We start from the raw sequence: 23,297 nt of genomic DNA on the forward strand, positions 1-23,297 counted from the left end.
TGATGCCAAACGCAGTTAACAGTATATACTGATGCTCATGCTACCGCAGTGATGGTGGAGAACATCTTGTTAGACATGGTTTCTGTGTGCTCGCAGTTTCCGCGGAGGGTTAGACGTCACTCACGGGCAGACAGGCACTGAATCGGTCTACTGCAACTACCGCAACAAAGAGGTCATGTTCCATGTGTCCACAAAGCTGCCTTACACGGAGGGGGACACCCAGCAGGTACTGTAATGCAATACTGGACTAACACACCTTTCATGATTCACTACAGGCAGTCAGACAGGTTCCCTCTGGGCATCGTAGATCCATATTTGCATGTGCCTCCCTGTTGTTGTACCAAACAACCGCAGCACATGTTTGCAGAGAAAGCTCCAGTAGTAAACAAGAATCTCTTTGAATTCATCTGTGAGCAGCAGTCCTCGCTCACAGGGAGTTAAAGCTGGGATGCAGAGGTGCTCTCTCACATATTCACACAAACGCTCATTAATTAGCACAAGTTCACACACCATTTGCTCTCCTGGTTGTACAGATGAGGCGATGTCTGTATGTTCAGTCTTCCGAGCAGTAGTGGGTGTTACAGACTCCTGCGAGCCTGTCAGCGCTTGCTCATCTGGCTGTCATGTGGAGAAACAGCGCTCCCTGCTGGTGCTTCATAAATTGACATGCTTTAGTGGGACTGGGAGAGAAGAACTGAGAGAGATTACCTCGATTTAATGATTTATAATTTCTATAGTTTACATACTGGACAAATCAGGGCCACATTGTACAAGATACAAAGCACCTGTCAGTTCATCTTCTCTCATCTGTTCCCACACTGCTCATCAGTAGTTGACATAATTTAATAGCCACATGCCTGATTTTCTTTTTGTTGTAATTTGTAATTTTAAAAAAAGTCAATATATGCATTGAATTAATCATCAGAAGTTAGTAGGAATCGCAACAAAAGGCTCTCTCAGTTATTGTCTTTCAAATTCAATTACAGGCGGCATCAAATATGTCCTGAAACCTCCTAAATTTGGCTTTCTGAAACCTGCAGATAACAAACAGCATTCACACATCCGCATCAGCATTCGTTCAGCCCACAGGGATTATCTCGTGAGCAGCATACTTGCATTAACGTACTTATTAATTTGTCATAAGTTGCTGTGGGGCCGGTGTGTTGCAGCTGCAGAGAAAGAGGCACATAGGGAACGACATAGTGGCCATCGTGTTCCAAGAGGAAAACACCCCCTTCGTACCGGACATGATCGCCTCCAACTTCCTCCACGCCTACGTAGTGGTCCAAGTGGTCAACCCGTGCTCTGACAGTGTTCTCTACAGGGTAACGTATTTCCCTCACTGCGGGCTGACCTTGCTTCTGATGATAATAACTTGATTAAACTTCATTGTGCTCCTGATTGTTAGGTGTCAGTGACAGCTCGGGATGACGTACCTTTCTTTGGCCCGGCCCTCCCAAACCCTGCTGTCTTTAAAAAAGTAAGAGGGAATAACTACTGAATCCTCCAAGAAGTGCACCTTCCATTAGTTTCTATCATGACGATGAGCTCGATGTCTCTTCTTCCAGGGCCCTGAATTCCATGAATTCCTTTTTACTAAGCTGATCAATGCAGAGTACGCCTGCTACAAAGCTGAGAAATTTGCCAAACTAGAGGTGAGTTGTTGAAAAGCATTTAAAATATTGTTGTGTTTCTGCATCTCTGGTCAGAGCAACACAAAATAACCTTTTCTTCCCTTTCTTTCATCTCCCTCTTTGTGTATGTATGTGTGCTTAAGGAGCGGACGCGGTCGGCCTTGTTGGAGACCCTTTATGAGGAGCTGCATGTGAACAGCCAGGCCATGATGGGTGTCGGAGGAGAGGATGACAAGCTGGAAAATGGGAGTGGAGGAGGAGGGGGCTTCTTTGAGTCCTTCAAGGTAACTGGAGAGGCAGCAGCAGAGGCTGGGGCGTCCCTTTCTGCAGTTCTCTGCCTCAAAATAAAGACAAAGAATATGCCAATAAGTGAAAGTAAAGGGCTTGATGAGCTACAACATCGTTTGCATCAACAATGATTTGATTTCAATATTTTATTGCCACTGAAATATGACCGCTGTTAGTTTTAATGTGCCATTTAAGAACAAGTGAGACATTTTGGGAAATATGCTTCTTTGCTTTCTTGATGAGGGTGAGATGTGAAAATAGATCCCACTCTCCTGTGTGACTGTTAAATATGGAGCTAAAGCCAGCTGCTAGCTTAGCTTAGCTTAGCATAAAGACCAGGATGAAACAGCCAGTCTGACTCACAGTCAGTTTGTGACTTTTGGAGAGCCAGGCTAGCTCTTCGTTTCCAGTCTTCATGCTAAGCTAACATAACCTGCTGCTGGCTGTAGCTTCATGCAGTGACGACCACCGAGAGTGATATCGATTTTCTCATCTAACTCTGAGCAAGAAAGCGAACAAGCACATTTCCCACAATGTCTATACTTTTAAATGTGATCATAAGACCATAAAGATCATTGTTACTGCACAGGAAGTGATAAAACTAGCATCAACAGTCGTTAAAGTCACCAGTTTTTGCAGCAGCTGTGGGGCTTTTCTTCTGTGGATGTAAAAAAAAGGCTGTTTTCTCTCTGGCTCTGCTGCGGGCTGTAAGGGCTTTATCAGTCTCTGTCACTCTGAATGAGCTCTGCTGCTCAGTCCTGCAGGAACACACTCTTGGCTTTCCAGCTTCTCTTCGTCGTGCTTCCCAGCTGTTTTTTGCCGCTGTGCTCTCCGCATGCTCCAGCGATCAGTCACTGGCCTGTTGTTTTTCCGACTTTATCATCTACGTTTGTCATCAGGAGAATCTCTCACCATCCGATGCCTTTGCCTCTCCACTCTGCTCCATGCCTGTAAAAAGGTGCACTGGGCTTTAAACCTCTCCTGGCTGTGTTAAACTCAGTGTGGTCACACATCTGTGAGCCACTTGGCCTTTCTACTTCCCCTCTCTTCTCTTACCACCTATCCACACACAGTGACTCATGTGAACCCCCCTTCCGGGCCTCAAAGCTTAGCAGTGTTCTCTGTCGCTTCCTTGTCTGTCAGGATTAGCGTCAGGCCAGTGCTCTCTGCCTGTAGCGGTCAGTGTTCAGGGACGGCCCCGAGGCTCCTCTCGGCCTGTAACGGCGCACAGCGATGCTGAGGGGTCACAGGGGTCAGCGCCATCTGAATGTATCTCCTCCTCCTCGTCTCTCCCTGTAGCGAGTGATCCGCAGCAGGAGCCAGTCTATGGACGCCATGGGTCTTACTTTCAAGAAGCCACACACAGTCTCCACTAGCCTCAGCAGCAGCTTTAACCAAGACCCCGCAGAGAGCCCCAAATTCCCGGGGATAGTAAGTACAGTGCCACTCCTCCTGGTCTTGAGTGAGGCGAGTCTCGCTCCCTCTGCCTCCCCCAGCAGTTCTACTAAAGTTTCCGCCCCCTTCTCCCTCACTTGCCTGCTGCACTAACTTCTCACAGAGAAGGGCCGCGCACTCGGTCGAGCGGAGCGTTTGTTTAAACTCGGCTCTCACACTGAAACAGTTGCACATTGTCTGCCACCACAACATGACTGGACACTCGTAGACTTGAATGCTTGTAGGACACAAGGTGAATCTCCCCCCCCCCCCCCCGGGTCAAAGTTGCTTCTAGTTCGTACTGTTTTTACCTGTTTCTAATTATTGAAATCCCCGTGCATCTGCATTGCTCATAAGTGCACACTTGAATTCTAATGAGTGTGGTTTGAGTCCTCTGTGTGTGTGTGTGTGTGTGTGTGTGTGCTGATGTGTATTACTCATGATGTGGGGACATAAACCTGTTTACACAGTCACATTGCGTGGACTCGCCTTCCTTGTGGGGACTTGCATTTTGTCCCCATACGGAAGGCGAGTAAATCGTGATATTTTTAACTTAAAAGTTAAAGTTGGGGCAAAGTTAGGTTTAGGAAAGTACTGGTTATGGTTACAGTCAGGGTAAATCTCCAGGAAATGGAAGTAAGTCTGTGTAATGTCCCCAAAAATGATGAGAATACAAGTATGTGTGAGTGTGTGAGTGTGTGAGTGTGTGCGTGTGTGTGTGCGTGTGTGTGTGCATGCCAGTTAAAGCTTGCAGACTTTTTTTTGGAGATCATACAATATTTTTGATTGTGTGAACAAGTGACTATTTTACCTGTCCTCAGGTGGAAACCTTGTACCTCCAGATGTACTTAAACCTCCTTTTGCATTTTTACAGACTTCATGTAATTGGTCCTGAAAACACTGTAAAAAGCTGAGCGTTACACAACCTTTTTTCAACTCACAGAGGAGCTTTTCAGCCTTCAGCTGAAAGTAAAACATGTTTTCACGTTGCTTAATTTGTAGTTACAAGGTCTTCACTTACGTAATAGTGACTATGCACATGGTTGTTTGTCTGATGTTATATCCTGCATATTTTAGGGGGGCTGTGGTTTTAATGGAAATTCTTGTTCTTGTTTTTTTTTTCCATGTTAGGCCCTGACCAAGACTTGTTAGTCATGTGTATATTGCAAACAGACGCCCACATTAATACTGTATTTCTAGATCGCCTTCAAAAACAACCGCTATTATTAACCACCATGCAAAATTAATGAATATAACCAAGCTTGCTTCTTGCCCATAACCCTGTCTTGATGCGAAACCTAATGTATTAACATGCCATGTGTCCTCCTCTGCTGTTTTGATCTCTTCTTCATCCTCTCTCTCACAGGCTCACATAACTGGCTCATCACCTCTCTCTCCCATTCAGCTGCCTGTGTTGCACCCATGGAGCCAAAACGTCCCTCTTTGTATTCTCCAGTTAACACGTGCTTTGTATTTTGTTTGAATAACATGACTTACTGCATGGAATCTCATATATATTTGTATATATCTCATGTTTTCTCTCCCTCCACCCCCCCCCCCCCCCCCTTCCTTTTGTCCTCTGTCCTCATCACATTTCTCTCTCTCTCTCTCTGTCTCTGTCTGTATCTCCTCTTCCTGTGTGGCTCAGTCGTTGCTTGTCCCAGGCAAAAGTCCCAGTAAATATGGACGCCGAGGCAGTGCCATAGGGATAGGAACAGTAGAAGAGGTTCATGTCTAATTCTAACTACTCTCTAACTACTCACTTCTCCTCTTTGCTCCTTTTTTTTTTTTCGTCTGCATGGCTCCACTGCATCATGGTCTGTACATTTCAGCACGCTGTATTCAGCATGGTGTGCACAGGATGTATTGTTATAAGTTAAAACAGAAAGCATAGAGATATAAATATCCTCCTTCAGGCTTTATCCTCATTTGATTTGTCACTTCTAATCATTACATATAGGCTGCCATGTAGAAATCAGTTTTAATAAGCATTAATTACTACAAATCATTCACATATTGAGCAATTAACAGCTCTGTGATATGAGTGTAGCACAGAGACAGTGAAAGTCATATTTGAAGGAGCCATCTTTAGCTCCCTGTTATATATTTTCTTTTATTCTCACCGCCCTATCTGCTTTACTGCAGTATGTTTTCGCCTTTTGTGGTCTTTTATGACTATTCTGTATTTTAATGCCGGTGTGCCTAATTCCCTATTTGTTTAAACGTAATGAATATTAATGTTTTAATGATCCCCTTACAGAGAAATAATAAAAAAAGAATCCTCCTCCTGCTCTTTGAAGCCACGCTGAATAAAAAGGCTTTTTCAAGTTCATATTTTGAGAGCTTTAAAAGGGAGATTGAATGAACAAAGCAGTCGCTGAGAAAGCATATTTAGTGGTGGGCCCTGGAGCCTTTAAATCCATCTTTCATCTCCCGCCTTAGTGTGCTCTGCTCTGGCTGAAAGACTGGCACCGGGGCTTGACATTAAGCTGCTAAGTGCATATTTTAACTTTCCTTTTTCCGCCACTGTAACAAGTCGAATGGAGCCATGTTACCGCTGCCTGATAATTCACAGTGATGTGTTTTTGGAAAGGATTTTTAAATAAAGAAATTTAAACCATCCTCTCCCCTCCGTAAAAAAATAGATTGATATGCACTTGAGATGAACTTAAAATGACTCAAAGATATTTACGGTATTAGCAGCAGCTTGACTTGGACACTGACTCTGTCCTCTCTCCCCGGCAGTCTTTGATAATCCCGGGGAAAAGCCCGACCAGGAAAAAGTCTGGTCCTTTCAGCTCCAGGAGAAGCAGTGCCATCGGTATTGAAAACATTCAGGAAGTCCAGGAGAAGGGGTGAGAAAAGTCTCCTGCGTGTTACTGCTGTGTGTTAAAGCCCTGTAATCAATAAGTTTCATAATTTACTGCCATTTCCTTGTCATCAGCGCGTGCACGTCTATAGATTTTGTCTGCGTTGCGATCTATTTGCTTTCCATGACATTCTGCACCACATGCCTCCAGCAGCAGTAGAGAAAACTCCCCAAATACCCAGAAGACCCCTGACAGCGGTCACGTCTCTCAAGATCCCAAATCCGACAACTCGTCCAATCAGAGCTCTCCTGAGGTGCTCACAACCACCAAGAACAGGTGTGTATAATAGACAGGTCACAGCCATATTGATCGCACGTGTCTTTGTGTAACCGCTGGGTCTTCCTCGGCTGTGGCAGCATGTTGACAAGCCGCGTCCTGTAAGATAAAATCAGGTTAGGCCGTGCTGGAGTGTGATTAACCCAAGGTGTAGTTCTTATCTCGGTGGCAGGGCCCCATCCATCCCTGAGGGTCAAGACCTCTCCCGCTCCTCCTCCAACGCGAGCAGCTTCGCCAGCGTGGTGGAGGAGAATGAGACCGAGGCCACGGAGGACTATGACACAGGCATGGTGAGCGCTGTCTTCAGTATGCGCGCCTGACAAGCACTCATAAGTTTGCCTTTAGGTCTAATGTACACAAATGTCTTCCTCCGCCTCTCCTCTGTACGCTTTCCAGGAGAGTCTGTCGTCTGCTGGGACGCCACACAAGCGAGACTCCTTCACCTACAGCACCTGGCTGGAGGACGGCGTCAGCAGCACCAGTACCACCAGTCGTGGTAACTCCCCAGGTGAGAGGTGGGATGTTAGGAGAAGCGGCATATTGAAATATTCAGCACTTAAAACAAATAAGGGGTATTTTTATGTACTTTGAATTTTCAGAATCACTTCTTAAGAAGGGTAGAAAGCACAGATGCTCAATGCGTTCCTGATGCTGAGCTAATGCTTGCAATGACTCATGATGATTAATGCATGAATTAATGCAGGATGTATCATTAAATCCTCTTGCGGGCCGTTAAAAAATAATTAAGCCACAATGAGTTTATGTGACGAGTTAACGCTTAATGGATCATCAATAAATTAATGTTATCTCATCTTATCGCCATCTTTTCAGAGTATTACTAGAAGCTTTCATCCTAACCCGTCAATGGATAAACATTATTCTCTCTCTTTGTTTTTCAAACTTATTCCACACAAACCAGTATACTCAGATCTCTTCCACCTCTTCATATTTCTGGATAACCTTCACACATTTCAAAGTCAGTCTGCGGTGGACATATTAATTAAAACACTGTTGACTCGTCCTTCAGGGCCGAGTAAACCTGAACGAGGGAAGGGGACAGACATCCGTATCAAACTGGAACGACCACACGATCATCAGTCCTCATCGGTGAGTCGCACTGAAATCTTAATTCTCAGTTATCATCTACCTTTAAATCACCTCTGTTGCCCTGTGTGATTTTTTTTTTTTTTTTTTTTTTTTGCTGTTTTTTTCATGTGCCGTTGCTGATGTTTGGTTCTCCTCTGCTTGTTTTTTTATTGCTCTTTGTCCGTCTTTGTGCAGAACTGTTAAGTCCACCCACCTGGTTGTATCCTGGATCTCCATCTTCAGGTTAGATTTCCTCTGTGCCCTCTCATGATCTCTCTCAAATATACTGTATATATACTGTAGGCTTGTGTTCTGTATATATACATCTGGTGTTTTTTTGTGTAACTTGGAATCAAGATTATTAAGGAATAAACAAACCAATGAAATGCAAATAATAATTTTTTGTCATGCTAATGAGAATTTCGACCTTTTACCCCTAAAGCATTCCCATACGTCACAATCCCTCTGGGAGATGAGACAAGTGCAGGCGTTCGCCATGACCAATGATGAGTCGGAGGAAGACGAGGAAGAGGAGTAAAAGCAGACGGAGCCCGGCCGGTCTGCTGCTCAGCGAGGGCCAGAGTGCAGCGTATCCAGAAACCTGGAGGACACTGGAGAGGATGACGCACAAAGAGGGGCCAGCTTTTGCGCAGTGTTGTTTCCTTCCACTCTTTTCTTTGCCTGTTCACACATCTGTTGCCTCGCCTGTGTTTTGTTTTAGCACATCACTCGTTTCAAAATTGCACATTTTTATCGGCAAATTCGATAGTTTTATTTGTGAAAAGTATCATTTGAGTTTAGTTCGTCTCGTCGAAGCCCAGGTCTGCTGGCTGTTCGGGGTAAAGACGGTGCCATTGAGCTCTTTGAGGAGACTCTGAAGGACTTTTGCTGGAGCATAGAGAAGATAATTGCCTGGATGGTTTTACCAAATCAACAAAGGTTTTGGCTCAATAAAGATCTCTAATGTATAAATAATACCAAATATTCAGCATCAGAGATGGGTGTTTTCTAACAAATCGTCGAATGTGATGTGGAAGTGTTCTGTCGGATGCTCTGAAATGTGATCACTTTCTGAGCAAAACCCCAACAGGAGGACTGTGCAGCTGCAGCAAAACAATTGTACTCTGTCCGTTCCCACCCGAATCTCCCCAAGATTAGACTTCTGACTCGACAGCACAGGTCACAGTGAAGAGAGCAGCGTATTGTCGATAACATGTAATGGCCTTAAAACTTAAAACATGCAATTTTCTTTCTCCCTCTGATTTATTTTACCTCATTTTTTTTGACTCATGTGTTCTGCAGCCGATAAATGGATTGCGGCATTAGATTAACTGTAAAGCTAATATATCCAGAATCATTTTTAAGCACACTGGTTTCTTGAGAAATGGTGGTGCAATGCAGTTATACTTCAGCACTGTATGTAAAGCCTGCTCATGTATGGATCCATCCATCAAAGACTGATTTAACTGCTTTGTCCGTCTCATGTCCAGAGCAGCTGTTTCTCTCTAACGTATGTTTTTATTTATTGATTTGTCTCATGTTGAAGTGGCATTTACGCCGTACATCTGTTATACTGTACCTCTCTGGTGACTGCATTCAGCATCCTGTTACTATACTGTATGTGTTGCTTTGGAGTAAGTTATAATGTTGTCATCTGTAAAAGCTCTACTTCGAGACTCGGATCTCTTTCAGTGCAGTAAATTTGCAATGCAATTATAATAAAACAGTGAATATTTATTTGCTTTGAAAGTGAGAAAAAAAAAAACTCCAAATACAACTACTGATTTTGTAAATAGATATTTAGTTGGAGTACATGGTGTATAATGTATAGGCCTTTGATTTAAAAAATTGACCAACACCTTGAAATGACTGCCAAGTTAACAATTTAATGTTGTTTTATTGTTTTATTTCACGTACCCTTACTTTTGTTTGCTATTATTTGGAGATGGTTTTTGTAGAGGAAATTTATTTTAAAAGCTATTCAGACTGTTCTGTAAAAGGGAAAAATCTCACAGTACATCCTGCTGATCATTTCAGTTGCCTTATCATCCCAAAATGATGTACGTATAGATAATAAAGCAAACAGTTAATAGCCAGCAGGATTTCCAATGAAATGAATGTTCTGTTGTTGTTGTTGTTTTTATTGTAAATAAACGCCCTGAGAACTTTACAGTCTATTGTAAATGACTCTCTTGCCCCACATCACGTCACTCCAAGAAAACTCGTTCTCTGGCTTCACCTTATTTTTGTCCTCATCTTGCAGACGGATACAGTAGTCTGAGTGCCACATGGTGAAAATCTTTGCTGTGAAATGCCAACAAACTGTGGATGTTCCACTTCCCATCGTCTTAATGAAGGCTGCGAGAGAAAGCCCCATGAATAAATGATTTGATGTGGCTGCTCACAAGGATGTAAAACTAGAGCAATCTAAAAGTGGAGGCTTCCCTTTTTATACAACTGTGTCACACAGAGTAGAATAACTCAGTTTTAATGAGTCAAAAGGAAATAAGACTGAATCATGATGAAACGGGCTTTCCAAATGTATCTACTCACAAAACATGTTTGGATCACTTCATAAAAAGGTTTTAGTTTAGTTTAAGTAAATATTTCTACTCTGGACTTTATGCTAATAAGTTCCAGAATATATGCAAAAAAATGCATACGGTAAGTAGAATTAAAAAAAAGGTCAGTCTGGCAGTAAGGGAAGGTCATTTTTGTGCATAAACGGCTGAAGTAGCTTCCTGTTCTGTGAGGGGTGGGGGGGTGTGCCTTAACACCCCGGGGCCATGCTGGGTTTTTATTAGCCTACCAGCAGATGCTTGAAACACAATAAAGAAAAACACAGCATGTACTCTACTATGCATGTTGACTAATATACTGGTATGCAATAATTTGAGTTAATGGCTCATTTGTACCTGTCATTGCTGCTGAGGTTGTTACAGCCCTCCAGTGAATCAAGCATTCAAATGAATGAATAGATCCACACAATATCATAAATGATCAAAAATAGTCTGTAATTATATTTTTTGCAGTTTACATCAGAAACATAAATTGTGTTTTATCATTCTTATTCTTATTCTTATTCTTATTCTTATTCTTATTCTTATTCTTATTCTTATTCTTATTCGTAGTAGTAGTAGTAGTAGTAGTTATTCAAAGCTACATTGGTTCTCAAACTCCTTCTCAGAAGTTTCATATTTAATTTGACCTCTTCATGCCATGGTGCTTGCTATTTGTAATACTCCGCTTTAACGACTCAATTTCTCCGGTGTGGGATCAATAAAGTCTTATCTTATCTTATTTTATCTTATCTTACGTATCTTATATAGCTGCTCTGGCGGAACCTTTGTCAGCTCAGAAAAACAGGAAGTGCATTAATTTTTTGTCGCACGAACCGGAAGTGGTCTTCTGAAGTCACATTGAAGACCGAAATCCCGGTCACAGGAATATTAGGTATCGTAACACTGTTCTTAAACGAAGGAAATCAGAATATAAATTAAACGTAGTCGTATTGTCCGGTAGCTTATCACTGAAACATGATTAACTGTAGTTTTTCTGTGATAATATCACGACTTTCACGTCCCAGGCGGAGCTAATGCTACACTGCTAGCTAGCTAGCGCCTCTGTATTCCTAGGCACCGTAACTGAAAAATAAGTTGAATTTTGGTCAGATATCGTTGATATTGATTCTTGCAGGTTCGCTCAGTGATGTCAGTGCATTTCTAATTTTTTAAGTAACGTTGACGTTAAAGACACCAGTTTCCGTCTGTGCCTGTCGGCTAACCTAATACAGAAGTAGGACATGCTCGTATGTGGCAGCCATCTGCTAGCTGACTAATCTATTAATCAAAGAATTGTTTCATCGTTGTTGAAAAACTCTATAGAAGAGCTATAACTTACGTACAGCCCTTTTCTCATGCTCACAGGACAGGAGACCAGTCAGCTCATTCCTGATGCTTTTGTTTGGGTGATCCTTAACAATGTTTACTTCAAAGGTCGTCCCTCGTCTCAATTTACTACGGAGAGCATCTTGTAAGTATGAACAAATATTCCTCTACTTTCTTGCCATGTAATCTCATCCTAAGCTTTATTACCTGTGTAAGACACTCAATATGACATGTTTTTTTCCTTAATGACTAGGTGCACTCCAGGCCCATGGAAACATTTTGAATGGATGTGTACAACCGTTTCTTCCTGCTTACTGCGCCTCACTAAAACAGAAACCCACAAGCTATTCAACAGCAGCGGACAACATGCCTCCTCCTCGATGGGTCCAGCTTGAGCCAGAACTGGACGAGGCTCTCGTGCCCCGTAAACTGTCAGTAAGTCCTCTGGAGAGCTGGCTCTCCCTGCGTTACTCCCTCCCTCCGCTGCTGGAGTCCAGTCAGCCGCAGGAGGACGTGGGGCAGCTGGAGGAGAAGGTGCTGCCACCCATCTCTGTGCCTGTTATGGAGGACGGGGAGGGTTCAGCAACACCCCTCAAATGTAAGAATGTTCTGGAGATCCGGCGACGGATGATGAACCGGCATAAATACAGGAAGCTGCAGAAACGGACTAAATTCTTGAGGAAGAGAGTGCTGGAGGGCAGGGGCAAAAAGAAGCAGGTGGGAGTTTCCTCTTTTTGGAGATAAAAAAAGATGCTAATTTAATTTCTAATTTATGAGAAAATGTATGGTGGTAATATTAACTTGAATTGTGTTACTAGAAGTAGTTTCTCATGATATACAGTATATATGTATAACTGGTAACAAAGTCTTGACTAATCCTGAATGAAGGTGTTTGCATAGAATCGTTGTCAGACTTGTAAGTCCGATCTGCTCAAAATCCAACACAATTTTCCAAAGCTAGCTGAATACAAGCTTACTTTACACACTGACGCTGCCTGTGTGTGTTTGTCCTGTGCAGAAAAGATTTGAGGACGATCTGCAGAGGATTTGGACACAAGCTGGACTGAAGAAGGCTCCGGAGGGATGGACTACGCCAAAGATCTTCATTAAACAGCATGGAAACAAAAGGAACTGAGAAACACTTCAGTGATCTGAGCTGTGTCACATCCCCCTCACCCCGGATCACTGCACATCACAGCTTCACACACGGCTGTTAAACAGTCAGCCCATTCCTGTGTTTCAGTGAGGAGGACATGTTCCTTATGTGCACAATTATTTTCAACACTGTACATAATCTAATAAAGATCTTTGTCTGTCAAACAAAGGCATGACGTGCTGTCATTTTCTGGTCTTATTTTAGGCCTCATAGAATTATAGGCCTGCTTACATTTTTCCTGTTCTTACTGTGGATGGCAGTATTGTGCAAAGAAAAAAAAATGCATTCGCTGTGGAATTAGCACTGTGGTGCTTATTTAATTTACTTTAGTCGTGTTTGTAGCACAACTAAAACAGCTGAGCAACAAACTCTAGTTAACTACTTAAAGATGAAATTACTCAAAAACCCTCATATAATGAGTCTTGAAGAAAAATAACTTGCTTTGAGGACTTTAATCCAGAAACCAGCCTTTCTAATGTCAAAATGTGGGAATTGAAGGTCCTTGTACAATTTTACCAGATAGATTAGTTAAATCTTCACATGTATAACCACCAGTTTGTTCCTTTATTGATATGGATGAAAACAATGACTGTTTTACTTTATGTATTTAGGAGAAAAACTAATATGAACCAAAGTATAACATAATGCATGACTTTCTTTGTGTAGTATTAGTATTATCAGACCTCTCAACCGGATTGATGGAGAATTAGAAAGTCTTAATTGGAATTTTGCTGATGATTGGTAGACTGTACCTTCAGTGTTTTTTTTTTCACATTTGTCTCGTGTGTTGGCCTGTCCTTGTTTTCTAAAACATTTATTGTACTCTTGCTACACATGTTTTCGGTGAAGGCTGCAGCAGTGTTGGATTTCATCGGCCGGCGGAGGCGGAGCGTCTGGAGGCTCCAGCCTGCAAGAACACAACAAAATCCAGCTGAGCTGCTGCTCGGTGAACTTGAAGCGCTTTGTTTTATCAACTGATGAGCTCTCCACCTCTGTCCGGCTTTTACCTCCGTTGCCAGCACTGAAAAAAAGACATGCACCTCGACATGACTCTCCTTCAGAGTAAGTTCTTCACTTGTGTTGCCTTTAAAAGAGAAAAAACAACTTGAGGGAAGTTTCTTTGTGCCATAATTGGATCCAGGTTAGAACAAAAGCCGAAAGCTGCTCAGCTCTCAGGTCTGCTACAGCACTGCAAATATCTCCTTTAAAAATACATCATCCTCCACATACCTGTGCACTTAAATCTAAGACTGAACCAACACAGCTTGCGTTAATAATATTTTAACTGATGTTCGCTGGGTCATCTTTTCCTCTGTTTGTGCAGCTGATTATGTGTTTATGTGCTTTAAACATCAATCAGCATGATCATCCTTTTAAAGTAGTTTTAGTGGCAGGGCGTGTACAATATTAAAAACCCAGAATCTTGTTCATTTAATAGGTATTTATTTACACAGAGATGGCAATATATTTGTTTATTTATTGGTACAATCCTCACAGGGCATTTTTGATTTTATTGGCTTACTTCATGTCTTCATCATCAGTCCACCAGTCCTCCTCTCATTTTAAATTACATCACACTTGAGCTTTTCTATCGACGGCCTTTATTTTGAAATATTGTTCCTCCTGAGGATAAATTGGACCCTCGTGGACTTGAAAGTGAGACGCAGCCTTGCAGACGTAGCAGCGCCGCACGACTTCGCCTGCAGCCTGTTGACGTTGTGTGTGTGCGGGTTTTTTGATGGCTTCGGCCCAATGTGTTTCTAGTTTACTGCGGTCTGAGCTGAGGAGTCAGCACAATCCAGCAGCCAGTCATTATATGTGTCAGTAATGAGTGTTTCACCACGAGTGGGCTGCTTTGAGCCGCGGAGGAGGGGGATTACCACGCCAGCCATGTTTATGATCGCCTCTGTCTTAATGAACGGCTACAAGCAACACGGCATGGAAAAGATTAGAAGTGCTGTTTTGAACAACATAAGCTCATAAACATGTAGCTGCTCATACGAGGCAGAAAATGACAAGGGCCCCCAAAGGTCGCACTTTGTTCAGCAGAGAGGGACCCACACACTGAGGTGATGCTTCCTTTGTATTTCTGTTCAACTTTAAAGCTATGACATTTGGCCATGATCAGGTAAACATAAAACATAACCAAGGAGGTGTCAGACATCACCTGATCCTCCACAAACTGAGCTCTACTGTCACTTAAATGAGGATAAAACTACACAGAGACAATATTAAACTTAGAAAAATGACCCATAAACATCAAATCTGTAGAAAACAGTACGCATATCAACCTATTCAACAGGTTTCTAACTCACAAGGAGATGGTATGCTGTATTATGGTTTATAATTTGGAGTTTATGTGACTAGAAGCAATGGAAAGTCTTGGCTGCTCTTCAATACACACCACAGCAGAGTCAACAGGCTCTCCGGGCCTCTGAAGGTATCTCTGAGTGTTTATCTGAGTCTGCGGCTGGACACATTTGTTTGATTTATTGTCAACCTGTGACGGCGCTGTGAGCAAACTTCACACGCCCACAACATCCATGAATCATAGAAATTGTGCTGAGCAAATACATGTTTTATAGTTGAGTTGGACGTATAAACCTTTTTTTAATTTGACCTCAGGGATGAGAGCCTGTTAAGTGATTCTCCGTGTGATTCCCGGGGTTACAAATGACAGTGGTGATGTTGCAGGTCATTTGGTAAATGCCTGTTATTAACTCAGCAGCACATAGTTAAGCTTTTAGTGTTAAACCAGCCTCGTGAGTCATCTGCCCGTGTGTGTCTGGAGGAGAGATGAGAGAAAATTGCAGAGGCCGGGACACTTTGTTTTACCTTCTGCAGGAAAGTTTATACCCTTCAATAGAAAACCCACCAAAGTTTTCCAGCATGAGGTCTCCTCTCCGGTGCCAGCGTGTGTGCTGAAGTCATCTCGCTCAGCTCGATGTGTTATTATAGACTGGTGCATACTGATGAAATCGCTGCGCGCTAATCACTGTGTAAAAGCACAGTAGCAGTGAGGTATTGTTTGAATAGGATGAGATGAACTCGCTCTTCACGTGACCGTTAGCTGTGCTCACATATGAAGTGAATCAACCACGTGCTGCCGTGATGAGAAAACATCTGGATGGAGAAGGCCGTGTTAGGCCATCACACTCAGTGATTTCAAAAAAAAAAGCACTCGATGGTGCTGTTTGTCATTTGCTGCTTTTAGACAGTGGTGGAGGAAGTATTCACATTTTTAACTTGAGTAAAAGTAGCAGTACTGCAATATGAAATACTCTATTACAAGTCCAGCATTGAAAATGTAACTTGAATAAAAGTTTTATTGGCAAATTATAGTCAAATTATTGAAAGTACAAGTACTCACAAAAGAAAAATGTGTCATACTACGATGTATCACTGTATTAATATTAAAGAGGCATTCAGGTGTAAGTAGTATTTTACTGTTGTGGCTGGTCGACGTGGAGCTAGTTTTAAAGTAACTTAAATAGTGTTGTGTTGATGAATCTATAAATATGCTCTTAATTTGTAAAATAATTCTAGTTGTCAAAGAAATTATGCAAAAAGCTAAATATTCACCTCTGTCCTGAAGTGGAGTAGAAGTAAAAAGTACCTCCAGTTTGTACTTTATTAGGTGCCATCACTGAATATATATATTGTGTTATACAAGAGGAATTTTAAGATTACCTGCTAATCTGACTTAGTATGAAGTTTCACTGTAAAAGGTTGATTAATTTCCACATTTAAAACTTCTCTGTTTGTCATTTGCCTTCTGAAAATCAATTGATCCATTACAGACTGCACACAACTGAGAAGCTGCCGGGTTTTTAACCAGAACCAACAGCTGTGACCACATTTTCACTGATCTTATTGATTGTTCTGAAGGTTCTTCGTGGACTCACTTCTTGCTATATTTTGACCTCTTTGCACTGTACGAGCCGAAGTGTAGTTTGAGACGCTGAATTGAATAATTGACTTGAATTGAATAATCCCCTCTTTATTCTTAGGTTTCTTTATGTGCTGAATGTGTTCACACGTAACACCACACTGCAATATATGCACCTCTATCCTCTATAGCTCACAGTACCCATTACCAGTACAGTAAAAATACACAGGTGTGACTGACGTGAGCTGAAGGGCAGCCCGGTTCTTCAGCCCCTCAGGATCACGGCCTTGCAACAAGCCAGCGGCAGCCAGGATGAATAGAGGCTCTGTATGCTTTGGCTGCACGCGTCTCCGTTGGCCTTTCGGTAAACAGACGTGGAAATAGCACTGTGGGAAAAGAGTATTAGAAATAGCAAATGTGCTGTAGGAAAATTCCCTATCTCTCGAGTGAGAAGACACAAACAGCAAAACATCCCAGAGAATATTGTTAGCATCTGGCGTTTAGTTTGTTTCCTGCTGTTGTATTCCTGTGTGGAACTTTTCCGTTTTAAAACGTTGGCTTTCATGGCGTCCTTGTTTCTTCAGCTTTGCTGTGTTATTCTGAACAGTCCTCTCACTGAACCCACATCTGCTGCAACACTGAAATCTTTCACTGTTGGGTCAGTCCAGGTCAAACCTAAACTCTCGAGCCACGACAGCATTATGTTGAGTCTTTTTGTATATTATTTATATCTCTAATCACTCGTGTTTTTGTCTGTTTCAGTTCTTGCTGTGCTCTTCCTGCCAGGAGGTAAGACATTTTTGTTTATGCACTTACTTACTGTTTGACTGATGCTTCTCTTTATGTCATTGCTGCATTGATCTTCTGAGCCCCTGTGCTTATTTCCTTATGTCAGCATGGAGCCAGAGCAGCAGCAGCAGCAGCAGCAGCAGGCTTGGTGTGGTGGTGGAGGCCAAGAACGTTACCCTGCCTGCAGGGTCAAAGGCTGTTCTGCCCTGCCACAGCCCCCGCATGGTGTGGACCCGGGACAGACTGAAGGACCGTCAGAGGGTGGTGCACTGGGACTTGGTCCGCAGCAGCCCAGAGTATTCCGTGGAGCGAGTCCTGGACATGTCTCCAGGAGCGCGCCAGAGGGTCTACAATGGCCTGAACAAGGGACGCATTTCCATCCCCGACTCTGCGTTCAAAGATGGCAACTTCTCCCTGATCATCAACAGTGAGGCTTTGCTGTGTTTTCCAGTGGCACCATGAAAATAGCAACTCTTTAAAATTTCACCTCACGGTTGTTTGATTGCTTATTTTTTTCAGATGTGGCCACAACTGACAAAGGAGTTTATACGTGTAATCTGCACCATCACTACTGCCAGATTCACCAGTCCATTCAAATCCAGCTCAACGTCACAAAGTCAGGTGAGGCCTCCTCATCATGCAGCCGAATGATATTCCATCAGTCATGATGCGTGAAGTGGATTAAATAGTAATGTCATACACTCATATGTTTCCAGCTCGGAGGGAGAAACGTTACTGGGATGGAGACAAGACTGTGTTCGTGGTCTTGTTAGGCAGCTCGGTGGCACTGCCCTGTGTGAACCGGCGCCCCCTGTGGAGAGAGGGCCTCCAGGAGGACCAGCAGCAGGTGGCTCACTGGGACTTCCAGGCCCCTGGAGTGCGTCCTGACCAGGCCGACCGCCTGGTGGACCTCTACGCCTCCGGAGAGCGCCGGGATTATGGCCCGCTCTTTGCCCAGAGCAAGATGAGCGTGGCGGAGGATGCTTTTACCTTAGGGGACTTCTCGCTGTCCATTTCTGACTTGAGACCTGTCGATAAAGGCCTGTACTCCTGCCACCTGCATCACCACTACTGCGGGCTGCAGGAGAGACGCATCTTCAGGCTCACGGTGGGACCTCCACTTCCCTCCGCTCCCACTACAGCACCCAGAGTTTTCCAGAATGACGTGCCAGAGCCAAGTAAGCGACTCCGAATTAAAAGCATCAAAAGAAACACACTAGAACTTTGTTTTTCCACATGTTGGTAATGGTAAATGTTTTTCCCCATATGGTTTCTTGCCTAAATTGTGCATAGAGTGACAACACAGCTCCTGGGTTTTTTTTGTTATATTTATAGGCATAGTTGGTCAGTTGAATCAGTTCTTCTTCTTGCCAGTTCTCTCCTCAGTCCTCTCTGTTTTTGTGTTTGAGCTGAAGAGGAAGGGAGGAGGTAGAAGGAATGCAGAGGCTAGATGAGAAAGAAAGACAGAAAGAAAGACAGAAAGAAAGAAAGAAAGAAAGAAAGAAAGAAAGAAAGAAAACCCCCCCTGTTAGCCGCTGATTGTGAGTTCAGCATTGCAAATTGAAATATTTATTTATTTTTTTCTGGAGTCAACTATTTGCTGGCTTGAGATCCTGCCTGCAGTAAACAGCCTTAAATCGGCTGCAACGGAAGTGGTCTCATTTTCCTTACCCACTTTTTTTCATTTACAGCTGGAGACATTTTAACTGCGCTGAGCAAAGGAGTAGGCTCTAACAGCCAGTAATTTTGGGAGTGGAGGGTCATATCTTGTGTTTTTTCCTCCGTTTGACCCCATTTTCCAAAAGTCCCAACCACATGTCTGGACTGGTGACACTGTATCTCGAGTTTAGTTTTTTTTCTTCTTTTCTCCCAGTCTGCTCTGTTTCTGTGCTGATGTGTATCAGCTTCGTTTTTGCCAGCAGATACACAGAAGTCTGATACATCTGTTGAACATCTGGGCCAGCTGTGACATGAAAGAGAAAAGTAAGGAGGGAGGGATGAAGGTATGTGTTAGACTATAGATCCTCCTCCCCTTTAAACAAATAGCAGCCTGTTTATTAGCTCCATAGGTATGTTGTGAGGACATGCACATCCTGTCTGACTAAACCTCATATTGGAATTCACTTCTTATTTATGCACTGCTGCTTTTACAGTCTGTCAGACTATAACAAAGTTGGTCCAGCTCACGCCGATGCCAGCAATCATCTGAAATTCATGAGAGCTTTTCACTCTAATGCTGCAATTATTTATGGCAAGAACGATTACAACATCATGTCTTTGTAACCATTAAATGAGGCGATTTGTGGGCTGTCAGCACTTCAGTAGAAATCTTTATCTTTTGAAAGCGAAGATGCTGTCCTTCAGTTCATTGACTTGCAAATGGTGCAAATCCCACAGGAGCAAAAACACAGGCTAACCTCTGTGCGGCATACGTGAAATAGCCGTCAACACACACGCGCTTGTCAGATGTGTCAGGAAAATGGAAATGGGCTTCCGCAGGGATGCGGCTGCAGCTCCGGTTGTGACAGTCGAGCTCTAGAGGCGATGACCTTGGACACGTCTTTGCAGCTTTATGCACATTTGGGACATTTAACAATGACAGGTGATAATTGCCAACCAAACTCCCCCTTCGGAGGTTTGGTAATTAAGTCAGAATTAATTTAATAAATAATTTTTCTTATGATTGGCTGGTTTTTGAAAGCATGATCAGAGATGATACATCGCATGTTTTCCTCATTAGTCCCTCAGTGGTGCCCAGTTTTACTAGTGTCCAACTTAGCCACTTTAATGAGAGACCATAGAGAAATGCTATATTTAAGAGGAATATTCAAGAGGGAAATATTTGATGTCTCTCATGATCCATTTTTTTTTTCTGTTATCTGGCTCCTGTGATCAGGCTGCATTTGAATTTAGGGAGAAAGACTATAATAACAACACATTTGTTTTTAGCTTTCAACAGCTATGTAAACATGCATTGAAGGGTTACACTGCAAAAAGTAGCACACTGTTTATAGTAGACTTAGAACAGTTTGTAGTTGTTATGTTCTTGCATCTCCAAGCCCATTATATATTTTCTGTGCTTGTCGTTTTGAAGAATTATTGTCAACTTAAGAGAACACGACCAGTCTGGGTCACGGAGAGACTGGAAGCTGCCTGCGTTGCACTCAGATATGTGTTCAGACGGGCCCGTCGGACTAGAGACTTCACTGACGAGCCCTGCTGAGGGTGTCGTGGGATTATTTTCCGTGCACGCAGAAACTAGACTGTTTGCGGAAAGACGTGAAAAGGCCAAGATGGAAAACCAATACAGACATGCAGACAGACCACATAACAGAATTTGTCTCTCTTTCCTCACACTTCTCCTCCTCTTTTCTGGTCTGCCTGTGTTTTTCTGAGGAGAAAAGAAAAAAAAAATAACAGCTGCATGACATCAGGTCTGGAAGTCATTACTGCCAAAGAGCGTTTTGACATTTAACTCCTGCTCTCCCTCCTTCTGTCTCTGGCTTTTGGAAGCAAATAAAAAGAAGAAGTCTCAGGGGGGAATAGAAACATTTAGTTATGTAGAAATGCATTTCAATCCGATCCCTGTTTATTGCTTTATGTTAATTCAATGTAACAATCCAATATATCATGGTTAGAATACGGCATTGCATCCAGTTGCTGTTCTAGCTGAAAGCACATTGAGTTCCCATGTGGAATATTTCTTCTATGGGTTTGAGGATTGATTGATTTATCATAGGACATGTTTGTTCTGCCCTCAGGGACTGAAGAGGTGGAGAGCCCACGTGTGGTGAACGTCATCCTCCCCGAGCATCGCGGTTACTTCGTGCAGCATTTGGGCTATTTCCTGGCAACCTTCGTACTGCTGGCGGTCATCGTTGTCGCTGTCATTGTTCTGACTCGACGACGCAAAAGCAGAGGTATTCAACCCTCCCATTGTTCTTGCTTTGTGTCTGACAACAAGCTTTATAATTATAAAACACACAGATGATGCAGTGAGTTTGAGACTCTGTGTTCAATCTTTTTTTTCAGGGCAGGACTACGAGCTGCGTAGATCTGAGCGGTAAGACGGTTCTATTAAATGAATCGTGTATTTATTCCTTTAAACTGAGTCCAATTCTAAGCTTATTTCTGTGCAGGGGACATGCGATCAGTGGAGCCGAAATGTCATTAGACTGCACAGAGCTGAAGACCTGCAACCAAGAACCTCTGAATTCAGGTACAGTAAGCCTCATCCACACACATGCAGTAAACACACATTACCTAAAATTGCACTTTCTCATAACCTGTGTGTTTTCCACGATCCACAGACTACAAAAACAACCTACTCAAAGAGAGAGGCATGGCCAAAGACTGCAATACGGGTGAGTAGCCATCGTGCAGAGTTGAGTTTCAGCAAATAAACACCCAGCAGCAACATCCTTACAGGCACAGATAAGAGACGTGACGTGTAGTTGATATGATGTCCCTCTCCCGCCTCCTCATTCAGACTTTGATGGGAAGCTGTGGAAGTGAGTGCGATATTTGTGAGATGCTGCTGGCAGGTCCAGGGCGAACACCGGAAGAGTAAAGGAGCGTGGAGAGAAGGGAAAATAAAGAGGAAACCCAGGAGAGGACAGGAGGAATGCTCCCTCTGCTGTAACTCTAGCACACTAAGCTTTTTCATTAAAAGCCACCGTCATTTTTTACACGATATTTTTTATATAACTCTCACCAGCTCTTATAACAGTATGATTAAATGTATTGATCCTTACACTTTGTGCTCATTGGTTTTTTAATATTAGGCTTTTTTTAAATCCTCCTTTTACATTTTTTTTTGTCTACAAAAATGCATGCTGGTTATTAAAGTATGTGGTATGTGTACTTTGCATGCTTACAGAGCTGCAAGCTCACAGCTCTTTTCTATTCTTGAAATTTTCTTTTTTTCCTTTTTTTTTTTTTTTTTTGCACAAATTCTGCTGTACCGTCATGTGTAAAGGTGTTTAATCATGTTTCAGTGGTAAATTTACTGTATGTAGACAATTTCAGACAGTGTTTGGAAACTAGTGCCACACATTTCTAGCTATAGATAATAAGACATTTTAAACAAATCCTGGTACTTCTTCACAAAACTCAACTGTGGTGACAAAATGCAAAAGAATCGAAACTTTTCTATTTTCTATATGGACTTAAATTCTTCTAATGTTCCTTTCCCAGATGGACAGATACAAGCTCTGGTAATACATCTGCTCATTGATAACTTGCCAGCTGAAAAATAATGCAATTGTAGGACCATGGACTAAAGGCTCAGTCGACCGAAACTCAGGAAAAAAAAAAAAAAAAAAAGAAAAGATTTTTAGCCATTATTTGGTTCTTTAATGGGCTGTGCAGTACTTGTTTGCATCAAGCATGTACAGTGTACCCTGGTTTATAAAACACTGAATTTTCATGACTAAATCTGCTGGTCAATGGTATGTGATAAACTGTGTGGCTATAGCTCTGTGAGGTTTACTGCAGGGAGAGGAGTGTCTACCGTCTCAGTAATGCTAAATCACAAACTGTAACCCTAACCTTTGTCTCTTCTTGCACACACTCGTATGTTGGTCTCCTTTTAAAAAAAGATTTGTCTATTAAAGATTCACATCAGTGGCCACAGACTCATCAATTCACCCACACAGCTGGTGTTTGGATGAATAAGGGACTATGATATGATGTATCAGCAGCCTGTGGAGTCTTGAGGATTTGGAGTAGAGCTGCAACAATTAATTGATTAATCATTAGCTGTCAGCTGTTAATTTAATCAACTGTTTTTATAATCAATTAATCAAGAGTCAGAATTCTCACATTCAAGCGATTGAATGATCGATTAATTGAAATGGACAGATGAAAATAACTGAGGTAAGTAGAGATGAGTGAGGCAGAGGGACTGTAGACTGTCGTTTGAGGAGCGTAACATCGAGTTCTTAGTCTAATAAAGTTCATTGGTTATTTTAACCACGTCTGCAGTGC

The 23,297-nt window shown here is 42.6% G+C and overlaps 3 protein-coding genes across 26 annotated transcripts in view; all 3 read left to right on the forward strand.

Moving 5' to 3' along the window:
* Positions 1-9,758, forward strand: part of rap1gapa (RAP1 GTPase activating protein a) — a 54,267-nt gene extending 44,509 nt beyond the window's left edge. For 5 of the 24 annotated variants that reach the window (XM_076741753.1, XM_076741757.1, XM_076741756.1 and 2 more), the window contains 14 exons: positions 97-226; positions 1,170-1,325; positions 1,409-1,480; positions 1,569-1,655; positions 1,778-1,918; positions 3,222-3,353; positions 5,005-5,082; positions 6,102-6,211; positions 6,377-6,502; positions 6,657-6,792; positions 6,899-7,010; positions 7,530-7,609; positions 7,784-7,831; positions 8,031-9,758. In XM_076741753.1, coding sequence (XP_076597868.1) covers positions 97-226; positions 1,170-1,325; positions 1,409-1,480; positions 1,569-1,655; positions 1,778-1,918; positions 3,222-3,353; positions 5,005-5,082; positions 6,102-6,211; positions 6,377-6,502; positions 6,657-6,792; positions 6,899-7,010; positions 7,530-7,609; positions 7,784-7,792 — 1,369 coding nt within the window. In that variant the 3' untranslated portion in view covers positions 7,793-7,831; positions 8,031-9,758. The remainder of the gene's footprint in view (positions 1-96; positions 227-1,169; positions 1,326-1,408; positions 1,481-1,568; positions 1,656-1,777; positions 1,919-3,221; positions 3,354-5,004; positions 5,083-6,101; positions 6,212-6,376; positions 6,503-6,656; positions 6,793-6,898; positions 7,011-7,529; positions 7,610-7,783; positions 7,832-8,030) is intronic. The other 19 variants (XM_076741767.1, XM_076741762.1, XM_076741768.1 and 16 more) reach the window with 9 other exon arrangements.
* Positions 9,759-10,967: 1,209 nt separating this feature from the next.
* Positions 10,968-12,795, forward strand: aurkaip1 (aurora kinase A interacting protein 1). Its single transcript, XM_076741397.1, has 4 exons — positions 10,968-11,041; positions 11,515-11,620; positions 11,729-12,192; positions 12,494-12,795. The coding sequence occupies exons 2-4, from the start codon at positions 11,569-11,571 to the stop codon at positions 12,608-12,610; spliced, it is 633 nt and encodes a 210-aa protein (XP_076597512.1). The 5' UTR covers positions 10,968-11,041; positions 11,515-11,568; the 3' UTR covers positions 12,611-12,795.
* A 769-nt stretch (positions 12,796-13,564) lies between these two features.
* LOC143327097 (matrix remodeling-associated protein 8-like) lies at positions 13,565-22,937 on the forward strand. The gene is made up of 10 exons (XM_076741272.1): positions 13,565-13,693; positions 17,283-17,309; positions 17,416-17,736; positions 17,829-17,930; positions 18,026-18,487; positions 21,071-21,229; positions 21,342-21,372; positions 21,449-21,528; positions 21,620-21,673; positions 21,799-22,937. Exons 1-10 carry the CDS (start codon positions 13,666-13,668, stop codon positions 21,822-21,824), a joined length of 1,290 nt encoding a protein of 429 aa, XP_076597387.1. The 5' UTR covers positions 13,565-13,665; the 3' UTR covers positions 21,825-22,937.
* The last annotated feature ends 360 nt before the right edge of the window (positions 22,938-23,297 follow it).

The sequence above is a fragment of the Chaetodon auriga genome, chromosome 10, assembly GCF_051107435.1.
Source record: "Chaetodon auriga isolate fChaAug3 chromosome 10, fChaAug3.hap1, whole genome shotgun sequence".
Lineage (NCBI taxonomy): Eukaryota > Metazoa > Chordata > Actinopteri > Chaetodontiformes > Chaetodontidae > Chaetodon > Chaetodon auriga.